The sequence below is a fragment of the Pan troglodytes genome, chromosome 4, assembly GCF_028858775.2.
Source record: "Pan troglodytes isolate AG18354 chromosome 4, NHGRI_mPanTro3-v2.0_pri, whole genome shotgun sequence".
NCBI classification, from domain to species: domain Eukaryota; kingdom Metazoa; phylum Chordata; class Mammalia; order Primates; family Hominidae; genus Pan; species Pan troglodytes.
In genome coordinates this window covers 45,313,630-45,334,107 of record NC_072402.2, presented here as the reverse complement: position 1 = coordinate 45,334,107, position 20,478 = coordinate 45,313,630, and the positions used below count along the sequence as shown (strand labels likewise).

General features: G+C 45.3%; 1 protein-coding gene and 1 pseudogene across 25 annotated transcripts in view; one reads left to right on the top strand and one right to left on the bottom strand.

Moving 5' to 3' along the window:
• The window catches only part of CCDC125 (coiled-coil domain containing 125), a 52,147-nt gene extending 36,369 nt beyond the window's left edge, over window positions 1–15,778 (bottom strand). For 7 of the 25 annotated variants that reach the window (XR_010156906.1, XM_063810408.1, XM_016953208.4 and 4 more), the window contains exons 1-2: window positions 15,590–15,714; window positions 3,194–3,537 (exon numbers count right to left, since the gene is read on the bottom strand). Coding sequence is in view for 14 of the 25 variants with exons in the window: in XM_063810408.1 (XP_063666478.1) it covers window positions 3,194–3,497 (304 nt within the window). In the remaining 11 variants the exon portion in view is untranslated. Of the gene's footprint in view, window positions 1–3,193; window positions 3,538–6,755; window positions 6,820–15,589 lie in introns of those variants that run through there. The other 18 variants (XR_010156907.1, XM_063810409.1, XM_063810410.1 and 15 more) reach the window with 11 other exon arrangements.
• A 1,006-nt stretch (window positions 15,779–16,784) lies between these two features.
• On the top strand, window positions 16,785–17,448 carry LOC101059135 (coiled-coil-helix-coiled-coil-helix domain-containing protein 2-like; annotated as a pseudogene).
• The last annotated feature ends 3,030 nt before the right edge of the window (window positions 17,449–20,478 follow it).

The following is a 20,478-nucleotide window of genomic DNA, read 5'->3' as shown; positions in this document are numbered from 1 at the left end:
TTTGAGATGGAGTCTTGCTCTGTTGCCCAGGCTAGAGTGCAGTGGTGTGATCTTGGCTCACTGCAACCTCCGCCTCCCAGGTTCAAGTGATTCTCCTGCCTCAGCCTCCCAAGTAGCTGGGATTACAGGCACCTGCCACCATGCCCAGCTAATTTTTTTTGTATTTTTAGTAGAGACGGGGTTTCACCATCTTGGCCAGGCTGGTCTCAAACTCCTGACCTCATGATCCACCCACCCCAGTCTCCCAAAGTGCTGGGATTACAGGCATGAGCCACCGCACCTGGCATCTTCATGTTTTTATAAAGGCATCTTAGCATCATGCTCAGTTTCCAACATTTTGCTTTCAAAACAGTATCCATTCTCTATATACAATAAGGAATTGGAAGAAAAATATAAAAATAATCCCATTCTGATTTCAAGAGGGATTTTGAAGGATGGGGATGAACCCTGAGCTACCACGTATTTTTGTAAATCTGAAACCATGTTTCTTAAATCACTCTCATGTTGTTCTAATTTGTGTTTGTTCAACTTTGAAGGGAAGTTTCAGAAGAGGAAGTTTTACAACATAGATTACAAAATATTTAGCCAGATAAGAGCTGGTGCCATGGTACAGGCATGGGCTTATCCACAGACTCCCGATCATTTTGGAGTTGTAACATTTTATCACAATACGATGCTAAATTTTATTATTTCCATAAGGTAAGGTATAATTTCTTTTTGGTTATGATAAATTAAGACGAACTGTTTTGACAATTTTTGAGAGTTTCATGACCTCCTAAAATAACCAGAAGCATCTCTGTTCTTCCTGGAACACTCCTTTCCCAAAGATCCACTGCCTTACTCTCCCCTTCATTCTGGTGCTCAGGCCAAGGTGGGAGGACTGCTTGAGGTCAGGAGTTTGAGACCAGCCTGGGTAACATAGTGAGACCTTGTCTCTAGAATTTTTTTTTTTTTTTTTTTGAGACGGAGTCTTGCTCTGTCACCAGGCTGGAGCGCAGTGGTGCGATCTCCACTCACTGCAACTTCCGCCTCCCAGGTTCACGTGATTCTCCTGCCTCAGCCTCCTGAGTAGCTGGGATTACAGGTGCACGCCACCATGCCTGGCTAATTTTTCTATTTTTAGTACAGATGGGGTTTCACCATGTTGGTCAGGCTGGTCTCAAACTCCTGACCTCGTGATCCACCCGCCTCAGCCTCCCAAAGTGCTGGGATTACAGGCGTGAGCCACAGCACCTGGCCGAAAAAATTTCTTTTAAATTAGCCGGATATGGGGGAACATGCCTGTAGTCTCAGCTACTCAGGAGACTGAGGCAAGAGGATTGCTTAAGCCCAGGACTTTGAGGTTGCAGTGAGCTGTGATCATGCTACTGCACTCCACCTTAGTGACACAGTGAGACCGTCTCTTTTTAAAAAAGAAAAAGGCCAGGCACGGTGGCTCATGCCTGTAATCCCAGCATTTTGGGAGGCTGAGGTGGGCGGATCACTTGAGGTCAGGAGTTTAAAACCAACCTGGCCAACGTGGTGAAACCCCATCTCTACTAAAAATACAAAAAAAAAAAAAAATTAGCCAGGCATGGGGGCGGGCACCTGTAATCCCAGCTACTCAGGAGGCTGAGGCAGTAGAATACCTTGAACCCAGGAGGCGGAGGTTGCAGTGAGCCAAGATTGTGACACTGCACTCTAGCCTGGGCGACAAGAGTGAGACTCCACCTCATAATAAATAAATAAAAATAAAAAATAAAAAGAAAAGTAAAAAGAAAAAAAATGTCACCTCCTTACAGAAGCCTTCCTAACCCTGGCCTGAAATACTAGCACCCCATTCCCCATAATCACTCACTATCCCTTCACTTACCACTGCCCAATGTTACACATCTGTTGATTTGCAGGGTTTTGGTTTTTTTTCTTTTTTTTTTTTGAGACAAAGTCTTGCTCTGTTGCCCAGGCTGGAGTGCAGTGGTACAATTTTGGCTCCACCTCCCGGGTTCAAGCAATTCTTGTGCCTCGGCCTCCCGAGTAGCTGGGACTACAAGCACGTGCCACCACACCCAGCTAATTTTTATACTTTTAGTAGAGATGGGGTTTTGCCATGTTGGCCAGGCTGGTCTCAAGCTCCTGACCTCAAGTGATCCACCCGCCTCGGCCTCCCAAAGTGCTGGGATTACAGGCATGAGCCACTGTAATCCTGTAGGTTTATTTTCTATCTCCTCTATTAGAATGTGAAATCCATGACATTAGGGCCTTTGTCTATTTTGTTTACTGACATTATTCTCAGAAATTGGACCTGTGCCTGACACCTAATGATGCCCAGTAAATATTTGACTGCAAAAAAAAGTACTTCACAAAAAAGGCAAGGTTGGTAATCATTTATAGATATCATTAATATATTAGATGCATAACTACTGTACTGTACAATATTTAGAAATACAAACATCGACTACTTTTTTTTTTTTTTTTGAGATGGAGTCTTGCTCTGTCGCCCAGGCTGGAGTGCAGTGGTGCCATTTTGGCTCACTGCAAGCTCCGCCTCCCGGGTTCATGCCATTCTCCTGCCTCAGCCTCCCGAGTAGCTGGGACTACAGGAACCTGCTACCACGCCCGGCTAATTTTTTGTATATTTAGTAGAGACAGGGTTTCACCATGTTGGCCAGGATGGTCTCGATCTCTTGACCTTGTGATCCACCTGCCTCAGCCTCCCAAAGTGCTGGGATTACAGGCGTGAGCCACCACGCCCGGCTATCAACTACTTTTATACTACCACCAATCCCAAGAGATGAATAAAGATAAATTTCTAAAAGCTGGGTGCAGTGGCTCATGCCTGTAATCCCAGCACTTTGGGAGGCCGAGGCAGGCAAATCATTTGAGGTCAGGAGTTTGAGACCAGTCTGGCCAAGATGGTGAAACCTCGCGTCTACTAAAAACACAAAAATTAGCCAGGTGTAGTGGTGCATGCCTGTAATCCCAGCTACTCCAGTGGCTGAGGGAGGAGCATCGCTTGAACCCAGGGGGTGGAGGTTGCAGTGAGCCGAGATCGCGTGCCACTGCACTCCAGCCTGGGTGACAGAGCAAGACTCCGTCCAGAAAAAAAAAAAAAAATCTAAAATCCAATATGGTTATTTATTTTAGATTTTGGAAGGGTTATAGCTTTGATACTATGCACAGGAGAAAGAAAGGAGAGGAAATTCAGCATTCTTACCAGTGCTACTTTGTCGTCTGTAATTAGAAATTCTGGACACTTGAGGGAATGTCTCTTGCTGGCTCTTATGCTTGGAATACTGAAAACTCGCTTCATTTCTTTCTTCTCCCTTTCTCGGAAATGGAGGAGGGCTAAAGTTCTTTCCATCTGATCTTTTTCTAGACCTATGTGAAAATTCTATTTCATAAATCCCACCAGGTTTCCTTCCGAGGCCATACCCTAAATCACCTTCTGTCATGTCATCCTCTTCTGTTTCCCAGAGCTGCACGTCTGACTCACTTGATGATTTTGCCACCTTGCTCATGAGCCAAATGCCGTCTTTATCATAAGAAAAAATGGGCTGTCTGTAGTTAAGAAAAACAGTAGTTAGGAAAACATCAGTAGATCCAGCAACCCCACCTCTCGATATTTACCCAAAACATTTGAAATCAGTATGTCAAAGAGATGTCTACATTCCCATGTTTGCTGTAGCACTGTTCACAATAGCCAAGATATGGAATCAACCTAAGTGTCCATCAAAGATGAATAGGTGAAGAAAATATGGTGTGGGGTGTGTGTGTGTGTGTGTGTGTGTGCGTGTGTACACAATGAAATACTAGTCAGCCTTGAAAAAGAAGGAAATCCTGTCACTTGGGACATCATGGATGGAACTAGAAAACATTATGCTAAGTGTAATATGCCAGACACAGAAAGACAAATACCACGTTCTTCCTTATGTATAAAATAAAAAACAATCAAACTCAAAGGAGCAGAAAGAAAAATGGTGGTTACCAGAGGCTGGGGGATGGGAGGAATGGGGAAATGATGGTCAAAGGGCACAAAGTCCTAGTTAGACAGGAAGAATAAGGTTTTTTCTTTTGCAATACATTGCACAGCATGGTGAATATAACAAAAATGTATTGAACATTTCAAAATTGCTCATAGAATAAATTTCAAATATTCTCACCACAAAAATGATAAGTATTTGAGATGATGGATATGTTAATCAACTTGATTTAACTATTCCACATTGTATTCATAAATCATAACATCACTTTGTACCTCATAAATATAGGCAGCCATAATCTGTCAATTTTCAATTAAAAAAACAAAAAACCTAACAAACAAAATGAAGAAAACCCATCAGTAAAGTCATGTGTCACCTAATGATGGGAATATATTCTGAGAAATGTGTTGTTAGGCAATTTTGTCATTGTGTGAATACCATACAGCATACATACACAAACCTAGATGGTATAGCCTACTATACCCCTGGGCTACATGGTAGAGCCTATAGTTCCTAGTCTACAAACCTGTACAACATGGTATAGCACTGAATACTGTAGGAAATCGTTACACATGGGTCAATATTTGTGTATGTAAACATACCTAAACATAGAAAAGGAAGAGTAAAAATACAATAGTATCTTATGGGACCACCACTGTCTATGTGGTCTGTCATTGACTGAAACATAATTTGGTGCATAACTGTATAATAAAGCTGAATTTTTCAGGGAAAAAAGTTTCTTTCTGTATTATACAGACATTAATATCCTAGCAATGCGCTCGCACATAAATGCCCTTGCAATCCAATTATAAGTATTTAACATTTCAGAACTCTTTTTTTTTTCTTTTAGATGGAGCTTCGCTCTTGTTGCTCAGGCTAGAGTGCGGTGGCGCAATCTTGACTCACCACAAACTCCGCCTCCCCGGTTCAAGCGATTATCCTGCCTCAGCCTCCCAAGTAGCTGGGATTACAACCATGCGCCACCATGCCCGGCTAATTTTCTATTTTTTTTTTAGTAGAGACGGGGTTTCTCCATGTTGGTCAAGCTGGTCTCGAACTCCTGACCTCAGGTGATCTGCCTGCCTCGGCCTCCCAAAGTGCTAGGATTACAGGCATGAGCCACCGCGCCCAGCTGGGTTTTTTTTTTCATTTGTTTGTTTGAGAGATGAGGTCTAACCATGCTGCCCAGGCTGGTCTCCAACTCGTGGGCTCAAGTGATTCTCCCAGTTAAGCCTCTGGAGTAGCTGGGATGACAGGAGTGAGGCACCACGTGGGGGTGGGGAGCAGATATACTCTACATTCAATAAATACTTGTTTAGTAACTGAATAAAGGAAGAGAGGAATAAAGAAACAAACTGAAATACAATCATCCCAAGGAATTCAAGGGGAACTGGTTCCAGGACCCCTGTGTATTTCCTTGGATCCTCAAATTCTTAGCCAGGCATGGTGGCTCACACTTGTAATACCAAGGCTTTGGGAGGCTGAGGCTAGAGGATTGCTTGAGCGCAGGAGTTTGAGACCAGCCTGGGCAACACAGTGAGAACCTGTCTCTATAAAAAAAAAATTTTTTTTTTTTGAGACAGTCTTGCTCTGTCGCCCAGGCTGAAGTGCCGTGGCGCAATCTCAGCTCACAGCAACCTCCGCCTCCTGGATTCAAGCAATTCTCCTGCTTCAGCCTCCTGAGTAGCTGGGATTACAGGCACGTGCCACCACACCCGGCTAATTTTTGTATTTTTAGCAGAGACGGGGTTTCACCATGTTGGTCAGGCTGGTCTCAAACTCCTGACCTCATGATACACCAGCCTTGGCCTCCCAAAGTGCTGGGATTACAGGTGTGAGCCACCGCACCGGCCCAAAAAAATTTTTTTTAATTAGCTGGTGGCACACGCCTACTCAGGAGGCTGAGGTGGGAGAATTGCTTGGCTCTGGGAGGTGGAGGCTGCAGTGAGCCATAACTGTGCCTCTACACTCCAGCTTAAGCTACAGAGCAACATTCTATCTCAAAAAATTTTTTGTTCGGCCTGGCGCGGTGGCTCATGCCTGTAATCCCAGCACTTTCAGAGGCCAAGGTGGGCGGATCACTTGAGGTCAGAAGTTCAAGACCAGTCTGGCCAATATGGTGAAACCCCATCTCTACTAAAAATACAAAAAAATTAGCCGGGCATTGTGGCGTGTGCCTGTAATCTCAGCTACTCAGGAGGCTGAGGCAGAAGAATTGCTTGAACCTGGGAGACAGAGGTTGCAGTAAGCTGAGATTGCACCACTGCACTCTAGCCTGGGCGACAGAGAAAGACTCCATCTCAAAAAAAAAAAAATTTGTTAATTTGTTAATCAAAAAGGTATCATATTTGCATATTATCTAGGCACATCCTCCTGTGTACTTTATATATATTTTCAATTGTCTCTAAATTACGTATAATATCTAATACACTGCCTATACATCACTTCATTCCCGTGGATTTAACCTTGTACTCTGAGTGCTGCAAATTCGTCTTTGTTTTTGGAACACTGTGGATTTTTTTTTCCAAATATTTTCAACCCTGGTTGGTTGAATCAACCAATGTGGAACTCACGGAGCTCCTATCCCACCTCAGGCCACGCACAGCAGGTTTGGTTAGACTGTACTTGCTTTTAGGGCAGAAAAACAAAACCGGCACCCTAGCAGGACTCCACAGCAGATACAGAGGAGTTATGCCTGCCTTTCTTCCCAGCAGAAAACTTCTCCTGGCAAAAATGCCTACAGATCAACTAGTATCACTGAGCCCTCCCCATGTGGAGACCACCCCAGTCACCTACCTGGTGACAGTGAAGCAGCCGGGAGAAGCAGAAATGCTCAACCTTGTGCCTCCAGGACAGAGTGCAGTTAAGAGGGACTTTCACCACCAGGCATTTCAAAACAGCTGCTTTGCTATAGCTATTTAGAAATATTTCATCCTTCTCTCAAGGCTCATTAAAAAAGAAAGTGGGGTGTGGGGGTATAAACATGTCTAACATTTTTCTCTAAATATCCTGCTGTTTGAGTAGTTGCTTCCAAAACTTCGAAAGACATTTAATCTCAGTCTTGCATTTGTTGTGGAGATCTCTCTATTCTTCCACTATTAAACCTTATGTAGATACCAAATAAATCTGACCATGTATTAAGGAATTTCTGTCATTTTTAGGGTCAAAATGCCATATATTTTCAATGTTAAAAACAAATACCCTTAAAAGATTTGAACAGATATGTCATCAAAAAAGATACATGGATGGAAAGATGCTCAGCATCATTAGTTATCAGGCAATTATAACTTAAACCACAGTGAGATTCCACCTCACCGCACTGACAATTCCAAGTGCTGCTGAGGATGTGGAGTAACTGAAACTCTCATACATTGGTAATGTGAGTAAAACATGGTACAACCACTGTGGAAAACAATTTGATAGCTTCTTACAAACATGTGAACTAGCAACTACATTCTTCAGGATTTACTCAAGAGAAACAGAACCCTATGTCCATACAAAGATGTGTGCATGAATATTCATACATCACTCAATTTGTCAAAAATTGGAAACAACCCAAGTGTCCATCTGCAGTAAAACAAAGAAATTGTGGTCTGTCCATACAACAGAATATATTTGTCAGTAAAGAACAACGCATTTCTGACATATGCATTACACATGCAATGCATTTCCGATATATGCAATGAATTTCCCAGACATTACGCTAACAAAAAAGCACATACTAGGCCAGATGTGGTAGCTCCCACCTGTAATCCCAGCATTTTGGGAGGCTGAGGTGTGAGAATCACTTGAGACCAGGAGTTCGAAACCAGCCTGGGCAACATAGCGAGATCCCCATCACTAATTAAAACAATAAATAAATAAACAACAGCACATACTGTATGAAATACTGGGAAAACTAACATACAATGACGGTAAACAAATTAATGGTTGCTTGGCATGGGAGAAATGACCACAAAGGGCAGGAGGGAAGTTTTCTGGGGTAATGGAAAACTTCTATATCTTCACCAGAGTGGCCACTTATCAAAACTCATTAGGCTGGGTGTGGTGGTTCATGCCTGCAATCTCAGCAGTTTGGGAAGCCAAGGTGGGCAGATCACCTGAGGTCAGGAATTCAAGACCTGCCTGGCCAACATGGTGAAACCCCATCTCTACTAAAAAATACAAAAAATTAGCCAGGTGTGGTGGTGCATGCCTGTAGTCCCAGCTACTTGGGAGGCTGAGGCAGGAGAATGGCTTGAACCCGGGAGGCAGGGGTTGCAGTGAGCCGAGCTTGCACCACTGCACTACAGCCTGGGCAACAGAGTGAGACTCTGTCTCAAAAAAAAAAAAAAAAAAAGATGTAATAATACCTAGCACTTGTTGCCTGCTTTCCATGTGCTAGACAGTTTTAAGTGCCTTAGATTATATTTATTCTTTACAAACACTCTGCAAGAAAATACCATTATTAAGTACGAAAATTAAACTGAAGCAGACAGAGACTGAGTAACACAGTCAACCAGAAGTGGAGATGGATTTTTTTTAAGAGACAGGGTCTCGGGCTGGGCACAGTGGCTCACGTCTGTAATCCCAGCACTTTGGAAGGTCGAGGTGGGCAGATCACGAGGTCAAGAGTTCAGGACCAGCCTGGCCAACATAGTGAAACCTCATCTCTACTAAAAATACAAAAATTAGCCAGGTGTGGTGGCAGGTGCCTGTAATCCTAGCTATTTGGGAGGCTGAGGCAGGAGAATCACTTGAAACCAGAAGGTGGATGTTGCGGTGAGCCAAGATCGTGCCACTGCACTCCAACCTGGGTGAAAAAGCGAAACCCTCTGTCTCAAAAAAAAAAAAAAAGAGAGACAGCATCTCACTCTGTTGCTCATTGCTTAGGCTGAAGTGCAGTGATGGCATCCACAGCTCACTGCAGCCTCGACCTCTTAGGCTCAAGTGATTCTCCTACCTCAGTCTCCAAAGTAGCTGGGACTACAGATGTGTACCACCTTGCCAGGCTAATTTTTAATTCATTTTGTAGAAACAGGGTCTCGGGCCAGCCAGTCTTGAACTTCTGACCTCACGGGATCCTTCCACCTCAGCCTCCCAAAGTCCTGGGATTATAGGCATGAGCTACCACCCCTGGCCCAGAGACAGATTTTTAATCCAGATATCTGATGTCAGAGCCAACACTCTTAGCCACTGTTTTGTATTATTTGGAGAATTTCAATGAAATTAACATCAGAGTATACCAAGTTTCTATTATTTATGACTTCAAATAGAACTTAAAGTAAAAGTCTAAAATATCTAGTTTGAGCAACATCTAACAGATTCTGGATCCATTTTTTCCCAGATTTTTATAAAATCATCTTGGTTCTTTTACAAGATTATTTCCTTAAAAAGGAGATTTACCTATTTTGTCAAGGTAGATAAGAAGATACTTATTGAATCAAAGAATAATCCCTTGAGAGGCTGTGTTTTACCTCTAGTGCTGTAGACTCCTGCTTGTTAAGGGCAACCTCTGGCCTGTGTTAAGAAGGGTGTGGTCAGGATTAGGCAGGCAGCAGAGAAGAAAATGGAATTGGTCAATATAAGGGGGAAAAGCTGTAAAAGGAAAGAGTAAGCAATTGTAGAGTTAGCTAAGAATATTTTTCAATGCACCACATAAATTCAGGCATCATGGGTACGGCTTCCTGCTATTCAGAGTTGAATATAATGAGGTTTTGTTGTTGTTTTGTTTGTTTTTTATCCCTGCCTACTGTTTCTTAAACTTAACTTCAGGCTGGGAATGGTGGCTCACGTCTGTAATCCCTGAACTTTGTGAGGCCAAAGAAGGAGGACTGCTTGAGCCTAGTAGTTCAGACCAGCCTGGGCAACACAGTGAGACCTCATGTCTACAAAAAAAGGAAAAAAAGAAAATTGCTGGGCATGGTGGTGGCACACCTGTAGTCCCAAGCTACACGGGAGCCTGAGGTGGGAAGTCAAGGCTGCAGTGAGCTGTGATCACGCCACTGCACTCTAGTCTGGTCAACAGAGCAAGACCCTGTCTCTAAAAATAAATAAAATAAAATGTAACTTCAGGGACTGCTGACTGTATATTCTCCCACTTTTTTTTTTTTTTTTTTTTTTTTTTTTTGAGACAGCGTCTTGCTCTGTCGCCCAGGCTGGAGTGCCCTGGCGAGATCTCGGCTCACTGCAAGCTCCGCCTCCCAGGTTCATGCCAGTCTCCTGCCTCAGCCTCCTGAGCAGCTGGGACTACAGGTGCCCACCACCACGCCCGGCTAATTTTTTGTATTTTTAGTAGAGATGGGGTTTCACCGTGTTAGCCAGGATGGTCTCGATCTCCTGACCTCATGATCTGCCCGCCTCGGTCTCCCAAAGTGCTGGGATTACAGGCATGAGCCACCCCGCCTGGCCTATTCTCCCACTTTTTATATGCTGATAGTAAGGTAACATGAAATACCATACAAATTAAACTTCACTTTTGAAACACATTACTTCCAAGAAAGTGAAAATATTTGAAGTCACTAAACTATGCAACCAGTTTAATGTATTCAGGGTTGATGACCAGGGAAGCAGCAGGATGTGTTAACGGAGAAGGCACTGACTCGAGAGGTCTGGGTTCAAATCTCACTTCACCACTTGCCACTTTTTGATCTTGGGTAAGTCATTTAACTTCTTAGAGCCTGTTTTATTTCTTAACAGGGGTTTAAGCATAACTACTTTATCGGGACATTTTTGGGCAACACTGATATATTTGAAATCAACTATGGTAGCCAAATCAATGTTTATTGAATTTGAATACTATTTTCTTCAATTGTCAATTTAGGGGACTAGATTTTTGGTTCTTCAGAGCTCTAAAATTGTTTCTGTATCAGCATTTTCCAAAGTGTGCTCCATGGAACATGTTCTCCAGACTATTAGGTTTTGCTAGGAATAAAAGTGTCCTTTTGGTTTTATTGAGGGCTGGAGTGCAATGGCGCAATCTCAGCTCACTGCAACCTCCGCCTCCCAGGTTGTAGCAATTCTTGTGCCTCAGCCTCCCAGGTAACTGGCATTGTAGGCACCGGCCACCATGCCCAGCTAATTTTTGTATTTTAGTAGAGACAAGGTTTCACCATGTTGGCCAGGTTAGTCTCAAACTCCTGACCTCAGGCCATCTGCTCACCTCTGTCTGCCAAAGTGCTGGGATTATAGGCGTGAGCCACCAAGCCTGGACTTTTTTTGTTCTAATTTTTTAAATTAAAATGAGTCTGTATTTATGCCTGTTTTATGTTCAATCCATTCAGCAATTTACTCTACCATTTAATTTCTAATTGGAAAAAATTAGAAAATAATAAAATATGTTGAACAATAAAGAAATAGTTAAATCTTGGGTTAACAACTTTATAAAATACTATGTAATTAAACAAAATTAATTAAATAAGTATTAGAGTTATAGTGTATTTAACATAGTTTAAGAATAATCTCCAGCCTGGGCAACAAGAGTGAAACCCCATCTCAAAAAATAAAAATAAAAATAAAAATACTATGTAGTATAGACTAGGCAGCAACATGATAAATGCTCACATATACAAGTGTAAAACATAAAAAGCAGAATTCAAAGTTGTCTGTACTAGGAACAAAGATTAGAAGAAAAACAAAAGATAAAAATAAATTAGTAGGATTAGAGTATTTTTCCATATACCATTTTTATAATATTGTATTTTAACAGTACCACAAAATCTAAGAATATCTACAGCTGATTCTGTACTATATGGTAATCTTGAATAGATAAACACGGAGGTTCCTTCATACTTTATACGTTTGACTTTTTTTTTTTTTTTGAGATGGAGTCTCGCTTTGTCACCCAGGCTGGAGTGCAGTGGCGCCATCTCAGCTCACTGCCAGCTCCGCCTCCTGGGTTCACACCATTCTCTTGCCTCAGCCTCCTGAGTAGCTGGGACTACAGGTGTCCGCCACCACGCCCGGCTAATTTTTTGTATTTTTAGTAGAGACGGAGTTTCACCGTGTTAAGCAGGATGGTCTCAATCTCCTGACCTCATGATCCGCTGGCCTCGGCCTCCCAAAGTGCTGGGATTAGAGGCGTGAGCCACCACGCCTGGCCTACCTTTGACTTTTAAAAGACGACTTGAACCAACATATCAATATATGCTGTCTAAAATAGATGTGTCAACTTTTAGGATTAAAGTATTTATTTTTATATGGACAGAGTCTCAGTCTGTTGACCAGGCTGGAGTGCAGTGACAGCTCACTGCAGCCTCGACCTCTGGGCTCAAGTGACCCTCCCATCTCAGCCTCCCGAGTAGCTGGGACTAGAGGCATGTGCCACCACACCTGGCTAGTTTTTTTGTTCTTGTAGAGGCTAATTTTTGTATTTTTTGTAGAGACGAGGTCTCCTTATATTGCCCAGGCTGGTCTCAAACTCCTGGGCTCAAGCAATCCTTCTGCCTCGGCCTCCCAAAGTGCTGAGATTACAGGTGTGAGCCACCATGCCCAGCCAGGATTCAAGTCTTTTTTTTTTTTTTTTTTTTTTTGAGATGGAATTTTGCTCTTGTCACCAAGGCTGGAGTGCAATGGCGTGATCACGGCTCACTGCAACTCTGCCTCCTGGGTCAAGTGATTCTCCCACCTCAGCCTCCTGAGTAGCTGGGATTACAGGTGCCTGCCACCACACCCAGCTAATTTTTGTATTTTTAGTAGAGATGGGATTTCACCATGTTAGCCAGGCTGGTCTCGGACTCCTGACCTCAGATGATCCACCTGCCTCGGCCTCCCAAAGTGCTGGGATTACAGGCATGAGCCACCGAGCCCGGCTCGGATGTATTTTTTTCTATTCCAGCCCAGGCATACATGACTTGCCCCAAATACAATGGTAATTAGCAGCAGAGCCAGGACTAGAAACAATATTTCTGGCTCTTTGTCCAGTCCTCTGGCCACTTGGGAAAGGCTGTAGGATGAATAGATTACAGTCTGTTAGCAGTCATCTCACTTTTCCACTAAAATAACTCTTTAAAAGATGACCAGTGACTTCCTCATAGATAAATCCAAGATCAAGTTTCATTCCTCAGTCTCCTCTACTTTTGCAGGAGCTGTGACCCTACTGACTCACTAAGTCCAGGTCCACCTGACTCCTGAAGCCCCTAGAAATAGAAATCTGATCCTCCTCCTTCCCTGATTCATATCTTCTCATATCTGTCCTCTAAGGCTCTTTTTCTTTTTCCTGTCCCTTTTGTAAATGTTTGGCTTCTTTTACTACTCTTAAATACACATCTCCAACTGGATATTCCACCAGCAATCCAAGCACATCTTGCTCAAAAACAAATTCACCGCCGGGCACGGTGGCTCATGCCTGTAATCCCAGCACTTTGGAGGCTGAGGTGGGCGGATCATGAGGTCAGGAGTTCGAGACCAGCCTGGCCAACATAGTGAAACCCCGTCTCTGCTAAAAATACAAAAATTAGCTGGGCATGGTGGTGTGCACCTGTAGTCCCAGCTACTCGGGAGGCTGAGGCAGGAGAATCGCTTGAACCCGGGAGGCAGACATTGCAGTGAGCCGAGATTGCACCACTGCACCCCAGCCTGGGTGACAGAGCAAGACTCCATCTAAAAAAAAAAAAATTCACTATCCTCCCAGCCCCCAATCCAGGTTTCCCTCTGAGTCCTCTATTTCTGCAAATGCATCAACTATGCTCCAAAACACTCAGGAGCAAAACTTTGGAATTGTTTTTTCCTCTTTGGTCTTCACATGCCTTCAGTTGCTAGGTCTTCTAGACCCACAAAAATCTCCCCAAACCACGTCATTCTTTGCACATTAATTTCACTGCCCTGGTGGAACTTCTCTTCAATTCCCCAAGGCTAGCCTGATAATTCCCTAATTGGTCTACTTCAAGCCAACCTACATACTGCTGCCAAGTCAATAATATCCAAGTGCAAACCGAATGATGTCTCTCTCTTGCTGTAAAACATTCCATGGCTCCCAAGGCATGTATAATTGTAGTCAATGTCACCCTGTTTTCCTTTTTAAAAAAAATTTAGGCTGGGCACAGTGGCTCACACATGTAATCCGAGCACTTTGGGAGGCAGATCACCTGAGGTCAGGAGTTCGTGACCAGCCTGGCCAACATGGTGAAACCCCGTCTCTACTAAAAATACAAAAATTAGCCAGGTATGGCGGCGGGCGCCTTTAATCCCAACTACTTGGGAGGCTAAGCAGGAGAATCGCTTGAACTTGGGAGGTGGAGGTTCCAGTGAGCTGAGACAGCACTATTGTCTGTCACCCACGCTGGAGTGCAATGGTGCAGTCTCGGCTCACTGCAACCTAGACCTCCTGGGTTCAAGCGATTCTCCTGCCTCAGCCTCCCCAGTAGCTGAGATTACAGGCGCCCACCACCATGCCCGGCTAATTTTTGTATTTTTGTAGAGACGGAGTTTCACCATGTTGGCCAGGCTGGTCTAGACCTCCAGACCTCAGGAGATCTGCCCACCGGTCTCCCAAAGTGCTGGAATTACAGGCGTGAGCCACTGCGCCCAGCCGAAACTCCGTTTCAAAAAAATAAAAATAAAAATAATGTATCCAACTGAAGTGTCACCCTGTTTTCTACAACAAAGCTACAGTTTTCACCTCCAGTTTCATCTGGCAGTACTCCCTGGATGTACTCTGCGCTTCCACGTAAGAGGAACTGCACTTGCTCCCAGGGCTCCTCCCTCAGCTCAGCTTGGTCACCTGCAAGCCTCTATTGGCGCCATTCTTTACCCCAGGAATGCTGTCTCCTCTCAGAGCCCCTTCAGTTCAGGACAGCACTCCCTCCAGTAGCCTTCCTGACTCCCTTGGACCAGATGTGATTTCTTCCACATCTGAGTCTTCCCAGTTCTGGGAGGTTTTACTGAATCTTTTTAATAGTGCTTACTTCCTACCTGACCTAGACTGACTGTATATTCCCTTATGCAGAGACTGTGTGTCTCATTTGCTTATGCACAACAGGTGTTCCAAAGATATTTGACAGAATCGAAAGAGAAAACCGATTCCTGCTCGGAAACCTTTGGACAGAAGAATCTACATTCAGTAGCCTGACAACTCTGCCTTAGCAAACAAGTTGGTCAAACATGCCTAACTCCCTGACAAAGAGGAACTAACTTGAGCCCTCCCTGGTGAACAATGGCCTGCTGCACTTTGCTTTAGGATTTTGTTTCTTAACTTTTCATTTTAGAATAATTTTAGATGTACAGTAAATTGCAAAGATAGTACTAAGAATTCCTGTGTACCTTTTACCCAAATTCCTCTAATGTCAACGTTTGTGTACAACTTGTCAAAATTAAGAAATTAACATGGGTACGTGCTATTAACTAAACCACAGCCTTTATTATTTTTTCCACTAATGTTCTTTTTCTGTTTCAGGATCCAAACCAGGATACTGGCGCTATAGTTTTGTAAGGCTCAAAATTAACAGAAGATAAAAAAAAGTAAAGCAGGTGGAGAGGCAGAGAGAGAGAAATAGGGTCTCTGAAATCTATTTCTTATTTTTTTCTTATCAGACGAGGCCACTAAACTGGCATTCAGGGAAAAGGATTTGGGCAGTTTGTCCACAACCTGCAGAGTTTCCACGAATATGCGCATCCCGCCCCTGCCCTGGGTCCTCCCCACTCCCGGTTCCCACCTGCCAGGTCTGACCCCGGGTACCCTCTGAAGGTCCGTGGCGGGGACCGGAGCCCGGACTCCAGCTCAGCGAACAGCGCCCTCCTACCGCCCCGGCGCCCCACTCAGCTCGCTCACCTGGCAAGTAGCCTCCTCTCCGTGCGCGTGCGCCGCTGCCGCCGCGCGTCCGCCGGGCCACCACGTGACCGCGTGGGCGCAGTCCCAGACAGGAAACGCCGGTGAGGTCGCCCTGGGCCCTCGAGGCAGCTCGCGCTACTTTTTCGCGACCTCACTCTGTTCCTGTGTGCAACCTGATGTTAGCTCTGTCCACCTTCAGCTCCAAAGCCAACCACAGGTAACCAATATGCAAACAATGACATGAGATTTAGAAAAACAACAAGACGGGGCCTGTGTCAATACAGGTAAAATTTGGTGGTTCAAACATTGAGGTTCAGACCGGCGCGGGGTTTCACACCTGTAATCCCAGCTTTTGGGAGGCCAAGGCGGGAGGATCGCTTGAGGCCAGGAATTCGAGACCAGCATGACCAACATAGTGAGACCCCGCTCTACAAAAAATTTAAAAAGTAGGGCCGGGTGCGGTGGCTCACGCCTGTAATCCCAGCACTTTAGGTGGCCGAGGCGGGCGGATCACGAGGTCAGGAGATCGAGACCATCCTGGCTAACACGGTGAAAACCCTTCTCTACTAAAAATACAAGAAATTAGCCGGGCGTGGTGGCGGGTGCCTGTAGTCCCAGCTGCTTAGGAGGCTGAGGCAGAATGGCGTGAACCCGGGAGGCGGAGCTTGCAGTGAGCCAAGATCGTGCCACTGCACTCCAGCCTGGGCAACAGAACGAGTCTCCGTCTCAAAAAAAAAAAAAAAAAAAAAAATTAAAAAGTAGCGGGTGTGGTGGTGCGTACCTGTAGTCCCAGCTACCCAGGAGGCCGGGAGGCCGTCAGGTGGGAGGATCCCGTGAGCCTGGGAGATCCAGGCTACAGTGACCACTGCACTCCAGCCTGGGCGACGGAGTGGAGACCCTGTCTCAAAAAAGAAACAAACCAAAACCAAAATATTAAGTCTCTAGGAATCCTGTAAGAGAAGGGTAGATCGGGCCGGGTGCGGTGGCTCACGCCTGTTAACCCAGCAATTTGGGAGGCCGAGGTGGGTGGATCACCTGAGGTCAGAAGTTTGAGACCAGCCTGGCCAACATGGTGAAACCCCATCTCCGCTAAAAATACAAAATTTAGCCGGTCGTCACACGTCCGGAGGCCGAGCCGTCGCGTACCTAGGATGCCGCGTGGAAGCCGAAGCCGCACCTCCCGCATGGCCCCTCCGGCCAGCCGGGCCCCCTCAGATGAGAGCTGCACCCAGGCCAGTACCAGTCGTTCAGCCACCAGCAGCGGCACCCCCATCTGTAGTTGGCTCTTCTGCTGCTGCGCCCCGGCAGCCAGGTCTGATGGCCCAGATGGCAACCACCGCAGCTGGCGTGGCTGTGGGCTCTGCTGTGGGTCACGCCATTACTGGGGGCTTCAGTGGAGGAAGTAATGCTGAGCCTGCGAGGCCTGACATCACTTACCAGGAGCCTCAGGGAACCCAGCCGGCACAGCAGCAGCAGCCTTGCTTCTATGAGATCAGTTTCTGGAGTGTGCCCAGAACCAGGGTGACATCAAGCTCTGTGAGGGTTTCAATGAGGTGCTGAAACAGTGCCGACTTGCAAACGGATTGGCCTAATCAAGAAGTTCAACCTGGAGAGATGGAAAATCAGCTCTCATAACTAAGTTAATTTAGTATAAAAATAGAATTGATAGTGAGGGTATAAAGTGTAACCATGAGTTAAACCTCTCCTGTCATTCCTAGCTTCCTTGCTTCAGAATTGAAATGGAAGGGGAGTGTTCCTACTCTGTAGAATCTGTGACAGGGCAAATGTTTGTGTGGCCTCCTTAAACTAGCTGTTATGATTTTATTCTTTGTGAGTTAATTAGAATAAAGTCATTTTCTTCCAAAAAAAAAAAAAAATTAGCCGGTCGTGGTGGCAGGTGCCTGTATTCCCAGCTGCTTGGGTGGCTGAGGCAGGAGAATCTCTTGAACCCGGCAAGCGGAGTTTGCCGTGAGCCGAGATCGCGCCACTGCACTCCAGCCTGGGTGACAGAGCGAGACTTTGTCTTAAAAAGAGAGGGGGGGGCGGTGGGAGAGGGAGAGAGAGGGAGAGGGAGGGAGAGAGAGAGAGAGAGAAATCTAAGCTGAGGTTCAGAGGTAGAGGCAGTCATTGAAAAACAGGCTTTTGCGGGCGGGCGGCGTCCACTGCAAGGATGCACTGTCTGGCTCCCTCTGGAGGCGGGAGCACGAAGGAGCGACCACGGAGCCCTTGAGCCTGTGGATGGTGGCCTCGGCGGCCTGCAGGCCATGCTGGAGTATCTGCCAACCTGATGAAGACGTCCCACAAGTTCCGGACAGACGTGGCCGCCAAATTAATGAGGAAAGAAAAGGAGTCTTTTTTTTTTTTTTTTTTTTTTTTTTTAAAGACAGAGTTTTTCTCTTGTTGCCAGGCTGCAGTGCAGTGGCGAGATCTCGGCTCACTGCAATCTCTGCCTCCCGGGTTCAAGTGATTCTCCTGCCTTAGCCTCTGGAGTAGCTGAGATTACAGGTATGCACCACCACGCTCAGCTAATTTTGTATTTTTAGTAGACAGGGGGTTTCTCCATGTTGGTCAGGCTGGTCTCGAACTCCTGACCTCAGGTGATTCGCCCACCTCGGCCTCCCAAAGTGCCGGGATTACAGGCGTGAGCCACCGTGGCTGAGGTCTTAAGCTTAGAAAAATGATAAAAGATATAAAAGCTGCCTAGGGATGAAACTACTGGGTCATATGAGGCTCCTTCAGGGTGCGCAAAGTCCTGGAAACCAGCATGCAGATAAGGAAAGAAAGAGACCATCAGCCCATGCAGTTGTCAGCTGGCTGGGAGCTGAGGAGAGTCACTTGTGGAGGCACCTGATCTTTGTCCCCCACGTCCCAGACAAGCCCATATCTCACTTTCAGAACTAAGATGCTTGGGAAACCAAGACAAGGAACTGTGTATTGCAAACAGCATTACCCTAGAGAAGAGGTGGCAGGAGATGACCTACAAAAAAATGGAGCAATAGCCTAGAGCAAGAAACAGAACAAAAGAGAACTGAGTCACCTCCTGGAAGGTCACACAAGACAAGCACATATTCAGGGGCCTCCTAACAGACTAGACTTCCAGCATCCTCAGTTGGGGCTAGACACTTTTTACATAGACATTCAATACTAGAGAACTCAGGGACATCTGATTTATACCATGAAATACATACACAGCAGATGTGTGCCTGTGGAGCAGAATTCTGGAAAAGCTCACAGCCCAGAACATAATGCAGACTCCCCCAGCCACAGCACCTTCCAATCCTGAGAAGAGTGCTGATTCTCCATCTGAGCACCCATTCTCCTGCAACATCAGGGGAGAGGAGTTCACCTAAGGATCAGACCAGTATCTCCAAATCCAGCTCCCCACCTCTGCCTGTTGGTGGCACTTGTGGGTGAAGGGGAGATGGTATGAAAAGACTCACAACAGGAGTCACCTGAACAAGGTGGGGCTTGGTGGAAACTGACATTTGTTCCTGTTGGAGGCAAATGTGGAATTTGGCATCTTGCCTTAGCATCAGACACATGAAATTCTCCAGTGCCCAGGACTTTTGACAGTGACTTCAAAGCACAGCTGGGAGACCCATGTGGCCCAGGCTCTACCCAAGCAGGAGCTCAGCTTCACTCACAGCAGGATTCCTAGTGCCAAGAACACCATGAGTGCATAGCAGGTGATCAAAATAATTGTATGTGGCTGAATCAGTGAGAGGTAAGAGAGAGGACTTGAGGCCGGGCATGGTGGCTCATGACTGTAATCCCAGCACTTTGGGAGGCTGAGGTGGGTGAATCACAAGGTCATGAGATCAAGACCATCCTGGCTAACACAGTGAAACCCCGTCTCTACTAAAAACACAAAACATTAGTCGGGCGTGGTGGCACGCACCTGTAATCCCAGCTACTCGGGAGGCTGAGGCAAGAGAATCGCTGGAAGTTGGGAGACGGTGGTTGCAGTGAGCTGAGATTGCACCACTGCACTCCAGCCTGGGCCACAGTGCGAGACTCCGTCTCAAAAAAAAAAAAAGAGAGAGGACTTGATCCTAGCGGCAAACTAAGAGACCTCATTAAAACCTAACATGTGAGGCCCAGCATGGTGACTCATACCTGTAATCCCAGCACTTTGGGAGGCTGAGGCTGGAAGATTGCTTGAGCCCAGGAGTTCAAGACCAGCCTGGGCAACATAGTAAGACCCTGTCTCTTAAAAAAATTGGATGAGCATAGTTATAGTCCTAGCTGCTTGGGAGGCTAAGGCAGGAGGACTGCTGGAGCCCAGGAGTTTGAGGTTAGAGTGAGCTATGATTGCACCACTGCAATCCAGCCTGGGCAATGGAGTGAGCCCTGTCTCTCTCTACAAAAATCATATATATATATAAATATATACATAATATATAATATAATATACCATAATATACATAATATATACATTATATATTATATATACATTATATATAATATATAATGTATATATTATATATTATATATACATTATATATATAATATATATTTAGTGTGTGTATGTGTGTGTGATATCAGAAAAAAAAACTATTCATCGTGAAGTAAAAAAGAGCCTGACTTTGGAGGTATATAAGCATGGCATTGGGTTCAAATCAAGCTCTGACCATTACCAAGCTCAGCCTCAGCGTCTCTACCTGTGAAATTGGCTTGATTCAGTACCTACCACACAGGGCTGCTATATGAATTGTTTGTGAAATATTTAGAATGGTGCCTGACACATGGTTCACAGTAAGAAACAACTATTGC